Source organism: Tachyglossus aculeatus, chromosome 25, assembly GCF_015852505.1.
Source record: "Tachyglossus aculeatus isolate mTacAcu1 chromosome 25, mTacAcu1.pri, whole genome shotgun sequence".
Classification (NCBI taxonomy): Eukaryota; Metazoa; Chordata; class Mammalia; order Monotremata; family Tachyglossidae; genus Tachyglossus; species Tachyglossus aculeatus.
In genome coordinates, this window is record NC_052090.1 from 25871050 (window position 1) to 25892341 (window position 21292).

At 47.6% G+C, this 21292-nt stretch overlaps 1 protein-coding gene across 2 annotated transcripts in view; it reads left to right on the top strand.

Moving 5' to 3' along the window:
- HNF4G (hepatocyte nuclear factor 4 gamma) overlaps positions 1 to 21292 on the top strand; it is a 62659-nt gene that overhangs the window by 26102 nt on the left and 15265 nt on the right. For both annotated transcript variants that reach the window (XM_038766601.1, XM_038766600.1), the window contains exons 2-4: positions 4547 to 4718; positions 15513 to 15607; positions 19302 to 19408. In XM_038766601.1, the coding sequence (XP_038622529.1) occupies positions 4573 to 4718; positions 15513 to 15607; positions 19302 to 19408 (348 nt within the window). In that variant the 5' untranslated portion in view covers positions 4547 to 4572. The remainder of the gene's footprint in view (positions 1 to 4546; positions 4719 to 15512; positions 15608 to 19301; positions 19409 to 21292) is intronic.

A 21292-nucleotide genomic window follows, 5' to 3' on the forward strand; every position in this document is an offset into this window, starting at 1 on the left:
AAGCGCTCAGTAAATATGATTGATTGATTGATTGATAGGGACCGTCTCTATATGTTACCGACTTGTACTTCCCAAGCGCTTAGTACAGTGCTATGCACACAGTAAGCGCTCAATAAATACGATTGATTGATTGATTGATAGGGACCGTCTCTATATGTTACCGACTTGCACTTCCCAAGCGCTTAGTACAGTGCTCTGCACACCATAAGCGCTCGATAAATACGATTGAATGAAGAGGGGGAATGAATCAGGAGTCGAGGGTGCCTTCTCCCCATTTTGAATCAATCAATCAATCAATCGTATTTAGTGAGCGCTTACTGTGTGCAGAGCACTGTACTAAGCGCTTGGGAAGTACAAGTTGGCAACATCTAGAGACAGTCCCTACCCAACAGTGGAGAAACTGAGGCTCAGAGAGGTTAACCTCGTTGCCTCAACGTGGCCTAGTGTTCATTCATTCAATCGTATTTATTGAGCGCTTACTGTGTTAACCTCGTTGCCTCAACGTGGCCTACTGTTCATTCATTCAGTCGTATTTATTGAGCGCTTACTGTGTGCAGAGCACTGTACTAAGCGCTTGGGAAGTCCAAGTTGGCAACATAGAGAGACGGTCTCTACCCGACGGCGGGCTCACAGTCTAGAAGGGGGGGACGGACAACAGAACAAAACATAGTAACAAAATCAAATAAATAGAATAGTAAATATGTATAAGTCAAATAAATAGAGTAATCAGTCTGTGCAAACATCTAGACAGGTGCTGTGGGGAGGGGAAGGAGGGAGGGAGGAGGAGAGGAAAAAGGGGGCTCAGTCTGGGAAGGCCTCCTGGAGGAGGTGAGCTCTCAGTAGGGATTTGAAGCAGCATGGCTCAATGGAAAGAACACGGACTTTGGAGTCAGAGGTCATGGGTTCAAATCCCGGCTCCGCCACTTGTCAGCTGTGTGACTCTGGGCAAGTCACTTCACTTCTCTGGGCCTCAGTTCCCTCATCTGTAAAATGGGGATTAAGACTGCGAGCCCCCTGTGGGACAACCTGATCACCTTGTAACCTCCCCAGCGCTTAGAACAGTGCCTTGCACATAGTAAGCGCTTAATAAATGCCATTATTGGAGAAGCAGCGTGGCTCAGGGGAAAGAGCCCGGGCTTTGGAGCCAGAGGCCAGGGGTTCAAATCCCGGCTCCACCAATTGTCAGCTGTGTGACTTTGGGCAAGTCACTTCACTTCTCTGGGCCTCAGTTACCTCATCTGGAAAATGGGGATTAAGACTGTAAGCCCCCCGTGGGACAACCTGATCACCTTGTAACCTCCCCAGAGCTTAGAACAGTGCTTTGCACATAGTAAGCGCTTAATGAATGCCATTATTATTATTATTATTATTTGAAGGGAGGAAGAGAGCGAGCTTGGCGGATGTGCGGAGGGAGGTCTGTTATATTCATCCGATTGTACTTATTGAGCGCATTCCGGGCCAGGGGAAGGACGTGGGCCGGGGGTCGACGGCGGGACGGGCGAGAACGAGGCCCAGTGAGGAGGTGAGCGGCGGCGGAGGAGCCGCCCGCGCTTACCGTGGGCAGGGCACTGTACTAAGCGCTTGGAAAGTACGCCGTTGAATGATTGACTCAATGAATGATTCAAGGCCCTACTGAGAGCTCACCTCATCATCATCATCATCAATCGTATTTATCTAGCGCTTACTGTGTGCAGAGCACTGTACTAAGCGCTTGGAAAGTCCAAGTTGGCAACAAATAGAGACGGTCCCTACCCAACAGTGGGCTCACAGTCTAAAAAGTGGGCTCACAGTCACCTCCTCCAGGAGGCCTTCCCAGACTGAGCCCCTTCCTTCCTCTCCCTCTCGTCCCCCTCTTCATCCCCCCATCTTACCTCCTTCCCTTCCCCACAGCACCTGTATATATATATATACATATATATTTATATGTTTGTACATATTTATTACTCTATTTCTTTATTTACTTGTCCATATCTATTCTATTTATTTTATTTTGTTAGTATGTTTGGTTTTGTTCTCCGTCTCCCCCTTTTAGACTGCGAGCCCACTGTTGGGTAGGGACCGTCTCTATATATATATACAGCACCTGTATATATATATATACATATATATATATATGTTTGTACATATTTATTACTCTATTTCTTTATTTACTTGTCCATATCTATTCTATTTATTTTATTTTGTCAGTATGTTTGGTTTTGTTCTCCGTCTCCCCCTTTTAGACTGCGAGCCCACTGTTGGGTAGGGACCGTCTCTATATGTTGCCAACTTGGACTTCCCAAGCGCTTAGTACAGTGCTCTGCACCCAGTAAGCGCTCAATAAATACGATCGATTGATTGATTGATTGATTGACTGATAGATAAACCTCACTGGCAAACGAGCAGCATTCGAACCCACGCCTTCCGACTCCGGAGACGGTGGTGATGCTCTGGGAGAGTCTCTTTGATGGGCAGGTCGTGCGGCCCAAGAGTTCCGTTGAAGCTCTGTGTGGGCGTCAGCACCCGGGTGAGCCATTAAATCAGTCAACGGATGCTACTTGCTGAGCGCCTACCGCCTGCGGAGTGCTGTACTGAACGCTCGGAAGAGCGCAACAGAATTGGTGGACACGATCGCTGCCGTCGTGGAGCTTAGAGTCTAGCAGGGAAGGTAGATATTGGTCAGTCAGTCAATCGATTGTATTTATTGAGCGCTTACAGAGTGCAGAGCACTGTACTGAGCGCTTGGAAGAGTACAATATAACAGAATACCTGACCACAGTGAGCGTACGCTGTAGAGGGGGAGACCGACATTAATAGAAATGAAAATAATTAGTGGATCTGTACCTTCTACACTGTGAGCCCACTGTTGCACAGTAAGCGCTTCACAAATACCCAAATTATTATTATTATTGTTGGCACATAGTAAGCGCTTCACAAATACCCAAATTATTGTTATTACTGGCACATAGTAAGCACTTCACAAATACCCAAATTATTATTATTGGCACATAGTAAGCACTTCACAAATACCCAAATTATCATTATTATTAGCACATAGTAAGCGCTTAACAAATACCCAAATTATCATTATTATTGGCACATTGTAAGCACTTAACAAATACCAAAATCATTATTATTACTGGCACATAATAAGCGCTTCACAAATACCCAAATTATCATTATTATTGGCACATAGTAAGCGCTTAACAAATACCCAAATTATTGTTATTACTGGCACATAGTAAGCGCTTAACAAATACCCAAATTATTATTATTACTGGCACATAGTAAGCGCTTAACAAATACCCAAATTATTATTAATGCTGGCACATAGTAAGCGCTTCACAAATGCCCAAATTATTATTATTGGCACATAGTAAGCGCTTCACAAATACCCAAATTATCATTATTATTAGCACATAGTAAGCGCTTAACAAATACCCAAATTATTGTTATTATTGGCACATTGTAAGCACTTAACAAATACCAAAATCATTATTATTACTGGCACATAGTAAGCGCTTAACAAATACCCAAATTATTATTATTATTGGCACATTGTAAGCGTTTAACAAATACCCAAATTATTATTATTACTGGCACATAGTAAGTGCTTAACAAATACACAAATTATTATCATTACTGGCACATAGTAAGCGCTTAACAAATACCCAAATTATTATTATTATTGCCACATAGTAAGCATTTAACAAACACCCAAATTATTATTATTACTGGCACATAGTAAGTGCTCAATAAATACCCAAATTATTATTATTATTGGCACATAGTAAACACTTAACAAATACCCAAATTATCATTATTACTGGCACATAGTAAGCATTTAACAAATACCCAAATTATTATTATTACTGGCACATAGTAAGCGCTTCACAAATACCCAAATTATTATTATTACTGGCACATAGTAAGCACTTAACAAATACTCAAATTATCATTATTATTGCCACATAGTAAGCATTTAACAAACACCCAAATTATTATTATTACTGGCACATAGTAAGTGCTTAATAAATACCCAAATTATTATTATTATTGGCACATAGTAAACACTTAACAAATACTCAAATTATTATTATTACTGGCACATAGTAAGCGCTTCACAAATACCCAAATTATTATTATTACTGGCACATAGTAAGCGCTTCACAAATACCCAAATTATCATTATTACTGGCACACAGTAAGCGCTTAACAAATACCCAAATTATCATTATTATTGGCACATAGTAAGTGCTTGACAAATACCCAAATTATCATTATTACTGGCACACAGTAAGCGCTTAACAAATACCCAAATTATCGTTATTATTGGCACATATTAAGTGCTTAACAAATACCCAAATTATTATTATTACTGGCACATAGTAAGTGCTTCACAAATACCGTAATAGCGATAATAACAGGGACATTCCCGGCCCCCAAGGAGCTCACAGCCTAGGGAGGGGGAGACAGGTCAATGGGATTGACGGGATGAATGTGGAGGGCGGCCGGCCCTGTCCTTATCCTCCTCCTCCTCCTCCTCCTCCTCCTCTCGGTCCGGCAGAGGGGGCATCCTTGGATCCGGCCGGCATGAATCCCGCGGACCCGGGGGCCAACGGACTGTGTGCCATCTGCGGGGACAGGGCCACGGGCAAACACTACGGGGCCTCCAGCTGCGACGGATGCAAGGGATTCTTCCGACGCAGCATCCGCAAGAGCCACGTCTACACCTGCAGGTAGGATGGGTCATCCCGGACAGGCTGGATGGACACCGAAGGTGGATGGAATCCGAGAATGGATGGATCCCAAGGGTGGATGGAGCCCAAGGGTGGGTGGACCCCAAGGATGGATGGACCCCGATGGCCGATGGAGCCCAAGGGTGGACGGACCCTGAGGGTGAATGGTGCCCATAGGTGAATGGACCCCAAGGATGGATGGACTCCGAGGATGGATGGATCCCAAGAGTGGATGAACCCCAAAGTGGGGTGGACCCCGAAGGTGGAAGGACCCTGAGGATGGACGGACCTTGAGAGAGGGTGGACCCCAAGGGTGGATGGGCCACCCCGAGGATGGGTGGACCCCAAGGGTGGATGGACCCCAAGGATGGAGGTATCCAGACCTGAGAGGGATGGGTGGACCTTGAGGATGGATGGGCCATTAGGTTGGATGGACCCCGATGGTGGATGGAATCCAATGGTGGGTGGACCCCAAGGGTGGATGGACCCTGAGAATGGATGGACCCCAAGGATGGATGGACTCCGAGGATGGATGGATCCCAAGAGTGGATGGACCCCAAAGTGGGGTGGACCCCGAAGGTGGAAGGACCCTGAGGATGGACGGACCTTGAGAGAGGGTGGACCCCAAGGGTGGATGGGCCACCCCGAGGATGGGTGGACCCCAAGGGTGGATGGACCCCAAGGATGGAGGTATCCAGACCTGAGAGGGATGGGTGGACCTTGAGGATGGATGGGCCATTAGGTTGGATGGACCCCGATGGTGGATGGAATCCAATGGTGGGTGGACCCCAAGGGTGGATGGACCCTGAGAATGGATGGACCCCAAGGATGGATGGACTCCGAGGATGGATGGATCCCAAGAGTGGATGGACCCCAAAGTGGGGTGGAACCCGAAGGTGGAAGGACCCTGAGGATGGACGGACCTTGAGAGAGGGTGGACCCCAAGGGTGGATGGGCCACCCCGAGGATGGGTGGACCCTAAGGGTGGATGGACCCCAAGGATGGAGGTATCCAGACCTGAGAGGGATGGGTGGACCTTGAGGATGGATGGGCCATTAGGTTGGATGGACCCTGATGGTGGATGGAATCCAATGGTGGGTGGACCCCAAGGGTGGATGGACCCTGAGAATGGATGGACCCCAAGGGTGGGTGGACCCCGAGGGTGGATGGATCCCAAGAGTGGATGGACCCCAAGGGTGGATGGACCCCAAGGGAGGGGGGACCCCGAAGGTGGAAGGACCCTGAGGATGGGCCGCCCCGAGGATGAGTGGACCCCGAGGGTGGATGGACCCCAAGGATGGAGGTATCCAGAGAGTCGTTGGGCCCTGAGAGGGATGGGTGGACCACCATTAGGATGGATGGACCCCGATGGTGGATGGACCCCAAGGGTGGATGGACCCTGAGAATGGATGGACCCCAAGAGTGGATGGACCCCAAGGGTGGGTGGAACCCGAGGTTGGGTGGACCGTGGGAGTGGATGGACCCCAAGGGTAGATGGACACCAAGGATGGGTGGAACCCGAAGATGGGTGGACCCCGAAGGTGGATGGGCCACCAGGATGTACATACCCCTATGGTGGATGGACCCCAAGGGTGGGCAGACCCTGAGAATGGATGGACCCCGAGGGTGGATGGAGCCCGAGGGTGGATGGGCCACCAGGATGGATGGACCCCAATGGTGGGTGGAGCCCAAGGGTGGACGGACCCTGAGAAAGGACGGACCCCAAATGTGATTGGACCCCAAGGATGGGTGGACCCCTATGGTGGATGGAGCCCAAGGGTGGACGGACCCTGAGAAAGGATGGACCCCGAAGGTGATTGGACCCCAAGGATGGATGGACCCCAACGGTGGAGGGAACCCAAGGGTGGAGGGAACCTGAGGAGGGGTGGACCCCAGTGGTAGATGGACGCCAAGGGTAGATGGACCCCAAGGATGTATGTACCCCGATGGTGGATGGACCCCAAGAATGGATGGACCCCAAGGATGGACAGATCCCAAGAGTGAATGGACCCCAAGGATGGATGGACCACCAGGATGGATGGACCTCGAGGCTGGATGCAGGCCCCGGGCTGAGCAGGCTGGGGAGCGGGATGGGGAGAGGGGCCAGTGGGAAGAGTGGGAAGAGCGTGGCTCAGTGGAAAGAGCACAGACTTTGGAGTCAGAGGTCAGGGGTTCATATCCCGGCTCCAGTTGTCAGCTGGGTGACTTTGGGCAAGTCACTTCACCTCTCTGGGCCTCAGTGGCCTCATCTGGAAAATGGGGATGAAGACTGGGAGCCCCCCGTGGGACAACCTGATCACCTTGTAACCTCTCCAGCACTTAGAACAGTGCTTTGCACATAGTAAGCGCTTAATAAATGCCATCATTATTATTATTATTATTAAGAGGGCCAAGGGGGCGGGGCCTCTGGGGGAGCCTTCCCTCCCTGGGAATTTATTGACAAGTGATCAATCAATCCATCAGGGGTATTGATATTGAGTGTCTACTGGGCACAAGGGCATATACAGAGCACTGTACTGAGCGCTTAGGAGAGGACAAGAGAGGTAATACATATGCCCTCCACCCTCCAGGAGCTTCCAGTCTACTGTGTGCTGAGCACTGTACTGAACACTTGGAAGAGTACAGTAAAGTGAGTAGAGATGATCCCAGCCCTCAAGGACCTTCCGGTCTCCTTTGTGCCAAGCACTGTACTGAACGCTTGAGAGAGTGAGCAGACACGATCTCTGCCCTTCAGAAGCTTAGTGTCTACTGTGTGCAGAGCACTGTGATAAGCTCTTTGAAGGGTACAATAGAGTGAGCAGATGGGATCCCGGCCCTCGAGGAACTTCCAGGCTACTGAGGTAGAGTACTGTAGTGAGCGCTTGGAAGGGAACAGTTCATTCATTCATTCCATCATATTTATTGAGCGCTTACTGTGTGCAGAGCACTGTACTAAGCGCTTGGGAAGTCCAAGTTGGCAACATATAGAGACGGTCCCTACCCTACAGGGGGCTCACAGTCTAGACATCTATCAATAATTCTAATTCCAGGGCTTTGAACAGTGCCCAGCGCTTAGAACAGTGCTTTGCACATAGTAAGCGCTTAATATATGCCATCATTATTATTATTTATTTTGTGGCTATTGATGCCTGTCTACTTGTTTTGTTCTGTTGTCTACCTCCCCCTTCTAGACTGTGAGCCCGCCGTTGGGTAGGGACTGTCTCTAGATGTCGCCAACTTGGACTTCCCAAGCGCTTAGTACAGTGCTCTGCACACAGTAAGCGCTCAATAAATACGACTGAATGAATGAATAGAGGGGGGAGACAGACAACAAGACAAACCGTATGGACAGGTGTCAAGTCATCTGAATAAATAGAAGTAAAGCTAGATGCACATCATTAACAAAATAAATAGAACAGTAAATACGTATCTTATTAATGATGCGGATCTATCAGTAATTCTATTTCTATTCTAGTCAATAAATTCATTCAATCGCCTTTATTGAGCGCTTACTGTGTGCAGAGCACTGTACTAAGCGCTTGGGAAATCCAAGTTGGCAACATATAGAGACGGTCCCTACCCTACAGGGGGCTCACAGTCTAGACATCTATCAATAATTCTAATTCCAGGCCTTTGAACAGTGCCCAGCGCTTAGAACAGTGCTTTGCACATAGTAAGCGCTTAATAAATGCCATCATTATTATTATTTAATTTGTTGCTATTGATGCCTGTCTACTTGTTTTGTTCTGTTGTCTGCCTCCCCGTTCTAGACTGGGAGCCCGCCGTTGGGTAGGGACTGTCTCTGTATGTTGCCAACTTGGACTTCCCAAGCGCTTAGTACAGTGCTCTGCACACAGTAAGCGCTCACTAAATGCGATTGATTGATTGATTGATTATTTATTTTGTTGCTATTGATGCCTGTCTACTTGTTTTGTTCTGTTGTCTGCCTCCCCCTTCTAGACTGGGAGCCCGTTGTTGGGTAGGGACCGTCTCCAGATGTTGCCGAATTGGACTTCCCGAGCGCTCAGTACAGTGCTCTTTATGCAGTACGTGCTCAATAAATGGGGATGAAGACTGTGAGCCCCCCGTGGGACAACTAGATCACCTTGTAACCTCCTCGGTGCTTAGAACGGTGCTTAGCACATAGTAAGCGCTTAATAAATGCCATCATTATTATTACTAATAAATACGACTGAACGAATCCCTAAAATAGTAGCCGGCGAGCCCGGTGGCTAATGGAAGCCTGCTCTCTCCCTGTCCTCGTCCTCCTTCATATGCAATCAATCGTATTTATTGAGCGCTTACTGTGGGCAGAGGACTGTACTAAGCGCTTGGGAAGTACAAATTGGTGACATATAGAGACGGTCCCCTCTTTTCACCCCCACGTTCCCACCGTAGGGTTGGCATCTCTGCCGCTGACTATCTATGTGACGTTGGAGGTGGGTAGTTCAAAGCCAAAGTCTAAAGGTGGCTAATCGCTCAGATTTATTTTATTTTTATTGCGTCTGTTAGGTGCCGGGTACTGTATTAAGCACTGGGGTGATGATAATGATAATAACCGCGCTATTTCTTAAGCACTTGCGACACTTCAGAGAAAGCAGCGTGGCTCAGCCGAAGGAACCCGGGCTTGGGATTCAGAGGTCGTGGGTTCAAATCCTGGCCCCGCCACTCGTCATCATCATCATCAATTGTATTTATTGAGCGCTTACTTACTAAGTGCTTGGGAAGTATGTGTGACTTTGGGCAAGTCACTTCACTTCTCTGGGCCTCAGTTCCCTCATCTGGAAAATGGGGATGAAGACTGTGAGCCCCCCGTGGGACAACCTGATCACCTTGACTTTGGGCAAGTCACTTCACTTCTCTGGGCCTCAGTTCCCTCATCTGGAAAATGGGGATGAAGACTGTGAGCCCCCCGTGGGACAACCTGATCACCTTGTAACCTCCCCAGCGCTTAGAACAGTGCTTTGCACATAATAAGCGCTTAACAAATGCCATTATTATTATCATTATTATTATTATTCTCTGTGCCTCAGTTACCTCATCTGTATAACTTGGATTAAGACTATTAGCCTCACAGGGGACGGCCTGATAGCCTTGTATCCACCCCAGCGCTTAGAACAGTGCTTGGCACATAGTAAGCGCTTAACCAAAACCGTCATCATCGTCATCGGAGCGCTTGTACTAAGAGCTTGGGAGAGTGCAATTCAGCAGAATTAGCAGATAGTTTCCCTGCTCATAATGAGCTTACAGTCTAGACGGGGAGACAGAAATTAATATAAAGTAATTTAAACTATATAATCAATCAATCAGTCAATCGTATTTATTGAGCACTTACTGTGTGCAGAGCACTGTACTAAGCGCTTGGGAAGTACAAGTTGGCAACATATAGAGACGGTCCCCAAGTGCTGTGGGGTAGATATCAAATGCCCAAAACACACATATAATAATAATAATAATAGCATTTGTTAAGAGCATATATAAAAGGGCAGCCAAATAATAATAATGATACTAATGGCATTTATTAAGCACTTACTATGTGCAAAGCACTGTTCTAAGCACTGGGGAAGTTACAAGGTGATCAGTTTGTCCCACGGGGGGCTCACAGTCTTAATCCCCATTCTACAGATGAGGGAACTGAGGCACAGAGAAGTGAAGTGGCTTACCCAAAGACACACAGCTGGTAATTGGCAGGACCGGAATTTGAACCCGTGACCTCTGATTCCAAAGCCTGGGCTCTTTCCACTGAGCCACACTGCTTCCCCACAGTAATAGTGGTAGTAAACACTTAACAAATTCCATGATTAGTATCATCAGATTGGTTAAGCGCTTACTACGTGTCAGGCACTGTACTACTATTAATACTACTAATAATAATGATGGCATTTATTAAGCGCTTACTATGTGCAAAGCACTGTTCTGAGCGCTGGGGAGGTTACAAGGTGATCAGATTGTCCCAAAGGGGGCTCACAGTCTTCATCCCCATTTTACAGATGAGGTAACTGAGACCCAGAGAAGTTAAGTGACTTGCCCAAAGTCACACAGCTGACAATCGGCAGAGCCGGGATTTGAACCCGTGACCTCTGACTCCAAAGCCCGGGCTCTTTCCACTGAGCCACGCTGCTTCCCTATAGTAATAGTAGTAGTGAGCACTTAATAAATTCCATGATTAGTGTCATCGAGTTGGTGAAGCGCTTACTACGTGTCAGGCACTGCACTGAGCACAATGCGAGCCCGTTGTTGGGCAGGGATTTTCCCTGTTTGTTGCAGAACTGTACCTTCCAAGCGCTCAGTACAGTGCTCTGCGCACAGTAAGCGCTCAATAAATACGATTGAACGAGTGACTGGTTAGTAGACAGGGCCCTCGAATCCCTTCTAGACTGTGAGCCCGTTGTTGGGTAGGGACTGTCTCTCTATCCGTTGCCGAATTGTACTTTCCAAGCGCTCAGTACAGTGCTCTGCCCACAGTAAGCGCTCAATCAATACGATGGGATAAAGGAATTCATTCATTCATTCGAAGCAGCGTGCCTCAGTGGGAAAAGCCCGGGCTTTGGAGTCAGAGGTCACGGGTTCAAATCCCGGCTCCGCCAATTGTCAGCTCTGTGACTTTGGGCAAGTCACTTCACTTCCCTGTGCCTCAGTTACCTCATCTGTAAAATGGGGATGAAGACTGTGAGGCCCACGTGGGACAACCTGATCACCTTGTATCCTTCCCAGCGCTTAGAACAGTGCTTCGCACATAGTAAGCGCTGAACAAATGCCATCATCATTAAGCATCATTTTAGGGAAGCAGCGTGGCTCAGTGGAAAGAGCCCGGGCTTTGGAGTCAGAGGTCATGGGTTCAAATCCCGGCTCCGCCAATTGTCAGCTGTGTGGCTTTGGGCAAGTCACTTCACTTCTCTGGGCCTCAGTTCCCTCATCTGGAAAATGGGGATGAAGACTGTGAGCCCCCCGAGGGGCAGCCCCATCAACTTGTAACCTCCCCAGCGCTTAGAACAGTGCTTTGCACATAGTAAGCGCTTAATAAATGCCATTATTGTTTATTATGTAAGCGCTTACTGTGTGCAGAGCACTGGACTAAGCGCTTGGGAAGTCCAGTGATTACAGATTGGAAGGAGAAGGGGAGGTGGAGGCAACGGCTCCACCAATTGTCAGCTGTGTGGCTTTGGGCAAGTCACTTCACTTCTCTGGGCCTCAGTTCCCTCATCTGGAAAATGGGGATGAAGACTGTGAGCCCCCCGAGGGGCAGCCTGATCAATTTGTAACCTCCCCAGCGCTTAGAACAGTGCTTTGCACATAGTGAGCACTTAATAAATGCCATTATTATTTATTATTTAAGCGCTTACTGTGGGCAGAGCACTGGACTAAGCGCTTGGAAAGTCCAATGATCACAGATTGGAAGGAGAAGGGGAGGTGGAGGCGACGGCTCCACCAATTGTCAGCTGTGTGGCTTTGGGCAAGTCACTTCACTTCTCTGGGCCTCAGTTCCCTCACCTGGAAAATGGGGATGAAGACTGTGAGCCCCCCGAGGGGCAGCCCGATCAACTTGTAACCTCCAAGGGCTTTGCACATAGTAAGCGCTTAATAAATGCCGTTATTATTATTTAAGCGCTTACTGTGGGCAAGAGCACTGGACTAAGCGCTTGGAAAGTCCAGATTGGAAGGAGAAGGGGAGGTGGAGGTGAGTTGGCGGTGAAATCACGAGGTGTTTCTGATGTGGAGGTCGCTCAGTTCACAGGTGAGAGGGACAAAAGTGCTGAATTGCCAGTTTCGGGGTTATAAAATGGGGAGATTAGTCATTAACCCGGGAAGGCTTCCTGGGGGAGATGCCTATCAGCTCCTGGGCTGGCTAGTGGCCACCCCTCAGGGCTTCCTCCTCCATTTCCAGTGGGCCTCCGCCCTGCTACGTGACCCGGAGAGTGACGTCTTCCAGCTCCTCGAAATGGTGTCCTCCCCATCTCCCGCCTTGGGGAAAACTACTCATCATCATCAATCATATTTATTGAGCGCTTACTCTGTGCAGAGCACTGTACTAAGCGCTTGGGAAGCACAAGTTGGCAACATATAGAGACGGTCCCTACCCGACGGTGGGCTCCATTCCTTCATTCCGTCCTATTTATTGAGCTCTTACTGAGGCAGAGCGCTGTACTAAGAGCTTGGGAGAGGACACACTTTTAGACTGTGAGCCCACTGTTGGGTAGGGACTGTCTCTATATGTTGCCAACTTGGACTTCCCAAGCGCTTAGTACAGCGCTCTGCACACAGTAAGCGCTCAATAAATATGACTGATTGATTGATTGATTGACACACTATAATAGACACATTCCCTGCCCGCAATGAGCTCACAGTCTAGAGAAGGGGAGACAGACATGAATACCAATAAATAATAATAATGATGGTATTTGTTAAGCGCTTACTAGGTGCCGAGCACCGTCCTAAGCACTGGAGGAGGATACAAGGTTAACAGGTTGTCCCACGTGGGGCTCACAGTCTTCATCCCCATTTTACAGATGAGGGAACTGAGGCCCAGAGAAGTGAAGTGGTTTGCGGGAGGTCACACAGCAGACAAGTGGCGGAGTCAGGATTAGAACCCAGGACCTCTGACTCCCAAGCCCAGGCTGTTGCCACTAAGCCACGCTGCTTCCCCATGCCTAGTAGGGTCCCAGTACATTCATTCGTTCATTCAATCGTATTTATTGAGCGCTTACTGTGTGCAGAGCACTGGACTAAGCGCTTGGGAAGTACAAGTCGGCAACATGTCTCCCCTTTCTAGACTGTGAGCCCACTGTTGGGTAGGGACCGTCTCTATATGTTGCCAACTTGTACTTCCTAAGCGCTTAGTACAGTGCTCTGCACACAGTAAGCGCTCAATAAATACGATTGAATGAATGAATGAACATATAGAGACAGTCCCTACCCAACAGCGGGCTAGTCTCTATGCACAACAGACGCTCAATTGATACCATTGTGTGACAGCGTGGCTTAGGGGAAAGAGCCCGGGATTGGGACTCAGAGGTCATGGGTTCTAATCCCGGCTCCGCCACTTGTCAGCTGTGTGACTTGGGCGAGCCACTTCACTTCTCTCTACCTCAGTGACCTCATCTGTAAAATGGGGATGAAGACTGTGAGCCCCAAGTGGGACAATCTGATTACCTTGTATATCCCCCAGTGCTTAGAACGGTACTTGGCACATTAATAAATGCCATTCTTATTATTATTATTATTATTATTATCATTATTATTATGGGGATGAAGACTGTGAACCCCAAGTGGGACAACCTGATTACCTTGTATCTCCCCCAGCGCTTAGAACGGTGCTTAGCATGTAGTAAGCACTTAATAAATGCCATTATTATCATTATTATTATTATGGGGATGAAGACTGTGAACCCCAAGTGGGACAACATGATTACCTAGGATCTCCCCCAGCACTTAGAACGGTGCTTGGCACATAATAAGCGCTTAATAAATGCCGTCATTATCATTATTATTATGGGGATGAAGACTGTGAACCCCAAGTGGGACAACCTGATTACCTTGTATCTCCCCCAGCGCTTAGAACGGTGCTTGGCACATAGTAAGTGCTTAATAAATGCCATTATTATTATTATTATTATTATGGGGATGAAGACAGTGAACCCCAAGTGGGACAACCTGATTACCTGGTATCTCCCCCAGCGCTTAGAACGGTGCTTGGCATGTAGTAAGCGCTTAATAAATGCCATTATTATTATGGGGATGAAGACTGTGAACCCCAAGTGGGACAACCTGATCACCTCGTATCTTCCCCAGCGCTTAGAACGGTGCTTGGCACATAGTAAGCGCTTAACTAGACTGTGAGCCCACTGTTGGGTAGGGACCGTCTCTATATGTTGCCAACTTGTACTTCCCAAGCGCTTAGTACAGTGCTCTGCACACAGTAAGCGCTCAATAAATATGATTGATTGATTGATTGATTAACAAACACCAACATTAGTAGTAGTAGTAGTAGAGATAAGAAAACTCAACGCATCAAACGTTTAAAGGCCCCCGACCCGAGTGCTTTGTTTCGTTTTGTGGTCTGTCTCCCCCCTTCTAGACTGTGAGCCCGTTGTTGGGTAGGGGTGGTCTCTATCTGGCGCCGCTTTCCAAGCGCTCAGCACAGTGCTCTGCGCACAGGAAGTGCTCAATAAATGCGGTGGAACGGCTGAACGAATGAGGCATTGAACCCTTTTCTGGGTAGGTCCTCCTCCCTTCCTTCCTCTCCGCCTCGTCCCCCTCTCCATCCCCCCCATCTTACCTCCTTCTCTTCCCCGCAGCACCTGTATATATGTATATATGTCTGTACCTATTTATTACTCTATTTATTGATTGATTTATTTTACTTGTACATATCTATTCTATTTATTTTATTTTGTTAATATGTTTGGTTTTGTTCTCTGTCTCCCCGTTTTAGACTGTGAGCCCGCTGTTGGGTAGGGACCGTCTCTAGATGTTGCCAACTTGGACTTCCCAAGCGCTTAGTGTGGTCTGCACACAGTAAGCGCTCAATAAATACGATTGATTGATTGATTGATTGATTGATTGATTGATTGGAAGGCCGAGGGGCTGAGGGGCCGGGCGGGGAGGGCGTCCACCGGAATGACCTTTGTTAATATGCTTTGTTCTGTTGTCTGTCTCCCCCTTCTAGACTGTGAGCCCGCTGTTGGGCAGGGACTGTCTCTATATGTTGCCAACTTGGACTTCCCAAGCGCTTAGTACAGTGTTCTGCACACAGTAAGCGCTCAATAAATACGATCGAATGAATGAATGACCTTGCCCCCTCGTTTCCGTGGCCAGGTTCAGCCGACAGTGCGTGGTCGACAAGGACAAGAGGAACCAGTGTCGATTCTGTCGCTTGAAGAAGTGCTTTCGAGCGGGGATGAAGAAAGAAGGTAAGGCCTGCTGCTGCCCTGTGCAGCCTAGGTCGCTTGAGATTAATAATAATAATAATAATAATAATGATAATAATAATAATAATAATAGTATTTGTTCAGCACTTACTGCTGTGTGACCTTGGGCAAGCCACTTAACTTCTCTGTGCCTCAGTTACCTCATCTCATTCATTCAATCACGTTTACTGAGCGCTTACTGTGTGCCGAGCACTGGACACAGTAAGCGCTCAATAAATACGATTGAATGAATAGTAATAATAATGATAAAGGCTCTTATTAAGCGCTTACTATGTGCAAAGCACCGTTCTAGGCGCTGGGGAGGTTACAGGGAGATCGGGTTGTCCCACGGGGGGCTCACACAGTCTTCATCCCCATTTTGCCGATGAGGGAACTGAGGCCCGGAGAAGTGAAGTGACTTGCCCAAGGTCACACGGCTGACAGTCGGTGGAGCCGGGGTTTGAACCCTTGACCTCTGGCTCCAAAGCCCGGGCTCTTTCCACTGAGCCACCCTGCTTCTCCTACCAGTCGGCAACATCTTAGTACTCCCAAGGTGTCTAGTACAGGTCATGGGTTCAAATCCCAGCTCTGCCACTTGTCAGCTGTGTGACTTTGGGCAAGTCACTTCACTTCTCTGGGCCTCAGTTCCCTCATCTGGAAAATGGGGATGAAGGCCGGGAGCCCCATGTGGGACAACCTGATCACCTTGTAACCTCCCCAGCGCTTAGAACAGGGCTTGGCACATAGTAAGCGCTTAATAAATGCCATTGTTATTATTATTACTAAGCGCTTGGGAAGTCCAAATTGGCAACATATAGAGATGGTCCCTACTGGTCTAGAAATGCGCAGAGCGCTGTACTAAGCGCTTGGGAGAGTACAACGGAATTAGCAGAGAGGATCCCTCCACATAACGGGCTTACAGTCTAGAAGGGGAGACGGACATTCCTATAAATATTTTATAACAATTTAAAGCTACGTCCAGTAAGCTCTGCGGCGTTGGGGCCGATATCAAATGCCTGAAGGCCACAGATCCAAGCGCGTAGACGACGCAGAAGGGAGAGGGAGCCGGGGAAAAGAGGGTTATCTCAGTCACCTTCCCTTAGAGAAGCAGCGTGGCTCAGTGGAAAGAGCCCGGGCTTTGGAGTCAGAGGTCGTGGGTTCGAATCCCGGCTCCGCCACGTGTCTGCTGTGTGACCCTGGGCGAGTCGCTTCACTTCTCAGAGCCTCAGTGACCTCATCTGGAAAATGGGGATGATGACTGTGAGCCCCGCGCGGGACAACCTGATCACTTTGTATCCCCCAGAGCTTAGAACAGTGCTTGGCACATAGTAAGCGCTTAACAAATGCCATTATTATTATTATTATTATTATTATCTGTCAAATGAGGAGGAAGACTGTGAGCCCCCCGTGGGACAAACCTGATGACCTCATATCTACCCCTGGACCCCGGACCCCAGACCCCCAGCTTGTACTCTAGACTGTCAGCTCACTGTGGGCAGGGAATGTGTCTGTTTAATAATAATAATAATAATAATGGTGGCATTTATTAAGCGCTTACTATGTGCAAAGCACTGTTCTAAGCGCTGGGGAGGTTACAAGGTGATCAGGTTGTCCCACAGGGGACTCACAGTCTTCATCCCCATTTTACAGATGAGGTAACTGAGGCCCAGAGAAGTGAAGTGACTTGCCCAAAGTCACACAGCTGACTGTTGGCGGAGCCGGGATTTGAACCCCTGACCTCTGACTCCAAAGCCCGGGCTCTTTCCACTGAGCCATGCTGCTTCCCCCTTTTTTTTGTTGTATTGCCCTCTCCCAAGTGCTTAGTCCATTCATTCATTCATTCAATCGTATTTATTGAGCGCTTACTGTGTGCAGAGCACTGTACTAAGCGCTTGGGAAGTACAAGTTTGCAACATATAAAGACGGTCCCTACCCAACAGCGGGCTCACAGTCTAGAAGGGGGAGACAGACAACAAAACAAAACATACAAACCAAATAAAATAAGTAGAATAAATATGTACAAGTAAAATAAATAGAGTAATAAATATGCACAAACATATATACATATATACAGGTGCTGTGGGGAGGGGAAGGAGGTAATGCAGGGGGATGGGGAGGGGGAGTGGGGTTTGATTATGGTATTTGTTAAGCGCTTATTGTTGTCCCACGTGGGGCTCACAGTCTTCATGCCCATTTTACAGGTGAGGGAACTGAGGCGCAGAGAAGTGATTTGCCCAACGTTATAACAATAATTATGGTATTTGTTAAGCGCTTACTAGGTGCCCAGCACTGTTCTGAGCGCCGAGTTAGATCCAAGGCTATCAGGTTGTCCCACGTGGGGCTCACAGTCTTCATCCCCATTTTACGGTTGAGGTAACTGAGGCCTAGAGAAGTGGAGTGACTTGCCCAAAGTTATAATAATAATAGTGGTATTTAAGCGCTTACTGCGTGCCAAGCGCCGGGTTAGATACAAGGCTATCAGGTTGTCCCACCTGGGGCTCACAGTCTTCACCCCCATTTTACAGTTGAGGTAACTGAGGCCCAGAGAAGTGGAGTGACTTGCCCAAAGTTATAATAATGAGAATGGTATTTGTTAAGCGCTTACTGCGTGCCAAGCGCCGGGTTAGATCCAAGGCTATCAAGTTGTCCCACGTGGGGCTCACAGTCTTCATCCCCATTTTACAGTTGAGGTAACTGAGGCCCAGAGAAGTGCAGTGACTTGCCCAAAGTTATAATATTAATAATGATATAATTAATTAACAATTGATTGATTATTATAATTAATAATTAATAATCAAGTGCTTAGTACAGTGCTCTGCACATAGTAAGTGCTCAATAAATACGATTGATGATGATGATGATGATAATGGTGTTTGTTAAGCGCTTACTAGGTGCCCAGCACTGTTCTGAGCGCCGAGTTAGATACAAGGCTATCTGGTTGTCCCACGTGGGGCTCACAGTCTTCATCCCCATTTTGCAGTTGTGGTAACTGAGGCCCAGAGAAATGGAGTGACTTGCCCAAAGTTATAATAATAAGAATGGTGTTTGTTAAGCGCTTACCGTGTGCCAAGCACCAGTCTAAATGCCGGGTTAGAGCCAAGGCTATCAGGTTGTCCCACGTGGGGCTCACAGTCTTCATCCCCATTTTACAGTTGAGGTAACTGAGGCCCAGAGAAGTGGAGTGACTTGCCCAAAGTTATAATAATAATAATCATCATCATCAATCATATTTATTGAGCACTTACTATGTGCAGAGCACTGTACTAAGCGCTTGGGAAGTACAAATTGGCAACATATAGAGACAGTCCCTACCCAACAGTGGGCTCACAGTGTAAAAATAATAATAATGATAATAATGGTATTATTACTTACTGCATGCCAAGCACCGGTCTAAACGCAGGGTTAGATCCAAGGTGATCAGGTTGTCCCACGTGGGGCTCACAGTCTTCATCCCCATTTTACAGTTGAGGTAACTGAGGCCCAGAGAAGTGGAGTGACTTGCCCAAAGTTGTAATAATAATAATAATGGTATTTGTTAAGCGCTTACCGCGTGCCGGGTTAGATCCCAGGCTATCGGGTTGTCCCACGTGGGGCTCACGGTCTTCGTCCCCACTCTGCACGCCGTAAGCGCTCAGTAAGTACGTTCGAATGACCCCCGGCCAGCCGAGCCCTGCCTCTGACGCGGGTTCGGTTTCAGCCGTGCAGAACGAACGGGACAGGATCAGCACGAGGCGGACGGCCTCCGACGGCAGCAACATCCCCTCCATCAACACCCTGGCGCAGGCCGAGACCCTCTCTCGCCAGGTAGGCCGACGCCCCCCCCCAGCCCCAATCAATCAATCAATCAATCAATCGTATTTATTGAGCGCTTACTGGGTGGAGAGCACTGGACTAAGCGCTTGGGAAGTCCAAGTTGGCAACATCTAGAGACGGTCCCTACCCAACAGCGGGCTCACAGTCTAGAAGGGGGAGACAGACATCAAAACAAAACATTAACAAAATCAAATAGAGTCTCCCGGCCTCCATCCCATCCCTGGCCTCCACCCCTCCACCCCAGAGCCAAAAGGATGGGGGCGATCAATAATAATAATGATCGCTTTTGTTAAGCGCTTACTATGTGCCGAGCACTGTTCTAAGCGCCGGGGGGGGGGGGGGATACAAGGTAATCAGTTTGTCCCACATGGGGCTCACAGTCTTCATCCCCGTTTGACAGATGAGGTCACTGAGGCCCCAAGAAGTGAAGTGACTTGTCCAAAGTCACATGGCAAAAACTTATTTATTTGTACATACTTATTCTATTTATTTTCATTTTGTTAATATGTTTGGTTTTGTTCCCGGTCTCCCCCTCCTAGACTGTGAGCCTGCTGTTGGGTAGGGACCGTCTCTAGATGTTGCCAGCTTGGACTTCCCAAGTGCTTAGTACAGTACTCAATAAATACGATTGAATGTATATATGTTTGTACATATTTATTACTCTATTTATTTTACTTGTACATATCTAGTCTATCTATTTTATTTTGTTAGTATGTTTGGTTTTGTTCTCCGTCTCCCCCTCCTAGACTGTGAGCCCGCTGTTGGGTAAGGACCGTCTCTAGATGTTGCCGACTTGGACTACCCAAGTGCTCAGTACAGTACTCAATAAATACAATTGAATGTATATATGTGTGTACATATTTATTACTCTATTTATTTATTTATTTTACTGTACATGTCTATTCTATCTATTTTATTTTGTTAGTATGTTTGGTTTTGTTCTCTGTCTCCCCCTTTTAGACTGTGAGCCCGCTGTTGGGTAGGGACCGTCTCTAGATGTTGCCGACTTGGACTTCCCAAGTGCTTAGTACAGTACTCAGTAAATACGATTGAATGTATATATGTTTGTACATATTTATTACTCTATTTATTTTACTTGTACATATCTATTCTATTTTATTTTGTTAGTGTGTTTGGTTTTGTTCTCTGTCTCCCCCTTTTAGACTGCGAGCCCGCTGTTGGGTAGGGACTGTCTCTATATGTTGCCGACTTGGACTTCCCAAGTGCTTAGTACAGTGCTCTGCACACAGTAAGCGCTCAATAAATACGATTGATTGATTGATTGATTGAATGAATGAAAAGCGGCGGAGCGGGTATTAGAACCCATAACCTCTGACTCCCAAGCCCGGGCTCTTTCCACTGAGCCACGCCGCTTCTCCGAGACGCCGGGCCCGGGTTACCGGGAGGAGTGGAAAAGGGGGATTTTGGGGGGCGGCAGACTTTGTTGCTGTTCACCCCGGGGTAGAAGACCGTCTCTCTGTCCTGGAGGACTGGAGAGTCTGCTGTGTGCGAAGCATTCATTCATTCATTCAATCATTCAATCGTATTTATTGAGCGCTTACTGTGTGCAGAGCACTGGACTAAGCGCTTGGGAAGTCCAAGTTGGCAACATATAGAGACGGGTCCCTACCCAACAGCGGGCTCACAGTCTAGAAGGGGGAGACAGACAACAAAACAAAACATATTAACAAAATGAAATAAATAGAATAGTAAATATTCATTCATTCATTCATTCAATCATATTTGTTGAGCGCTTACTGTGTGCAGAGCACTGGACTAAGCGCTTGGGAAGTCCAAGTTGGCAACAAATAGAGACGGGTCCCTACCCAACAGTGGGCTCACAGTCTAGAAGGGGGAGACAGACAAGAAAACAAA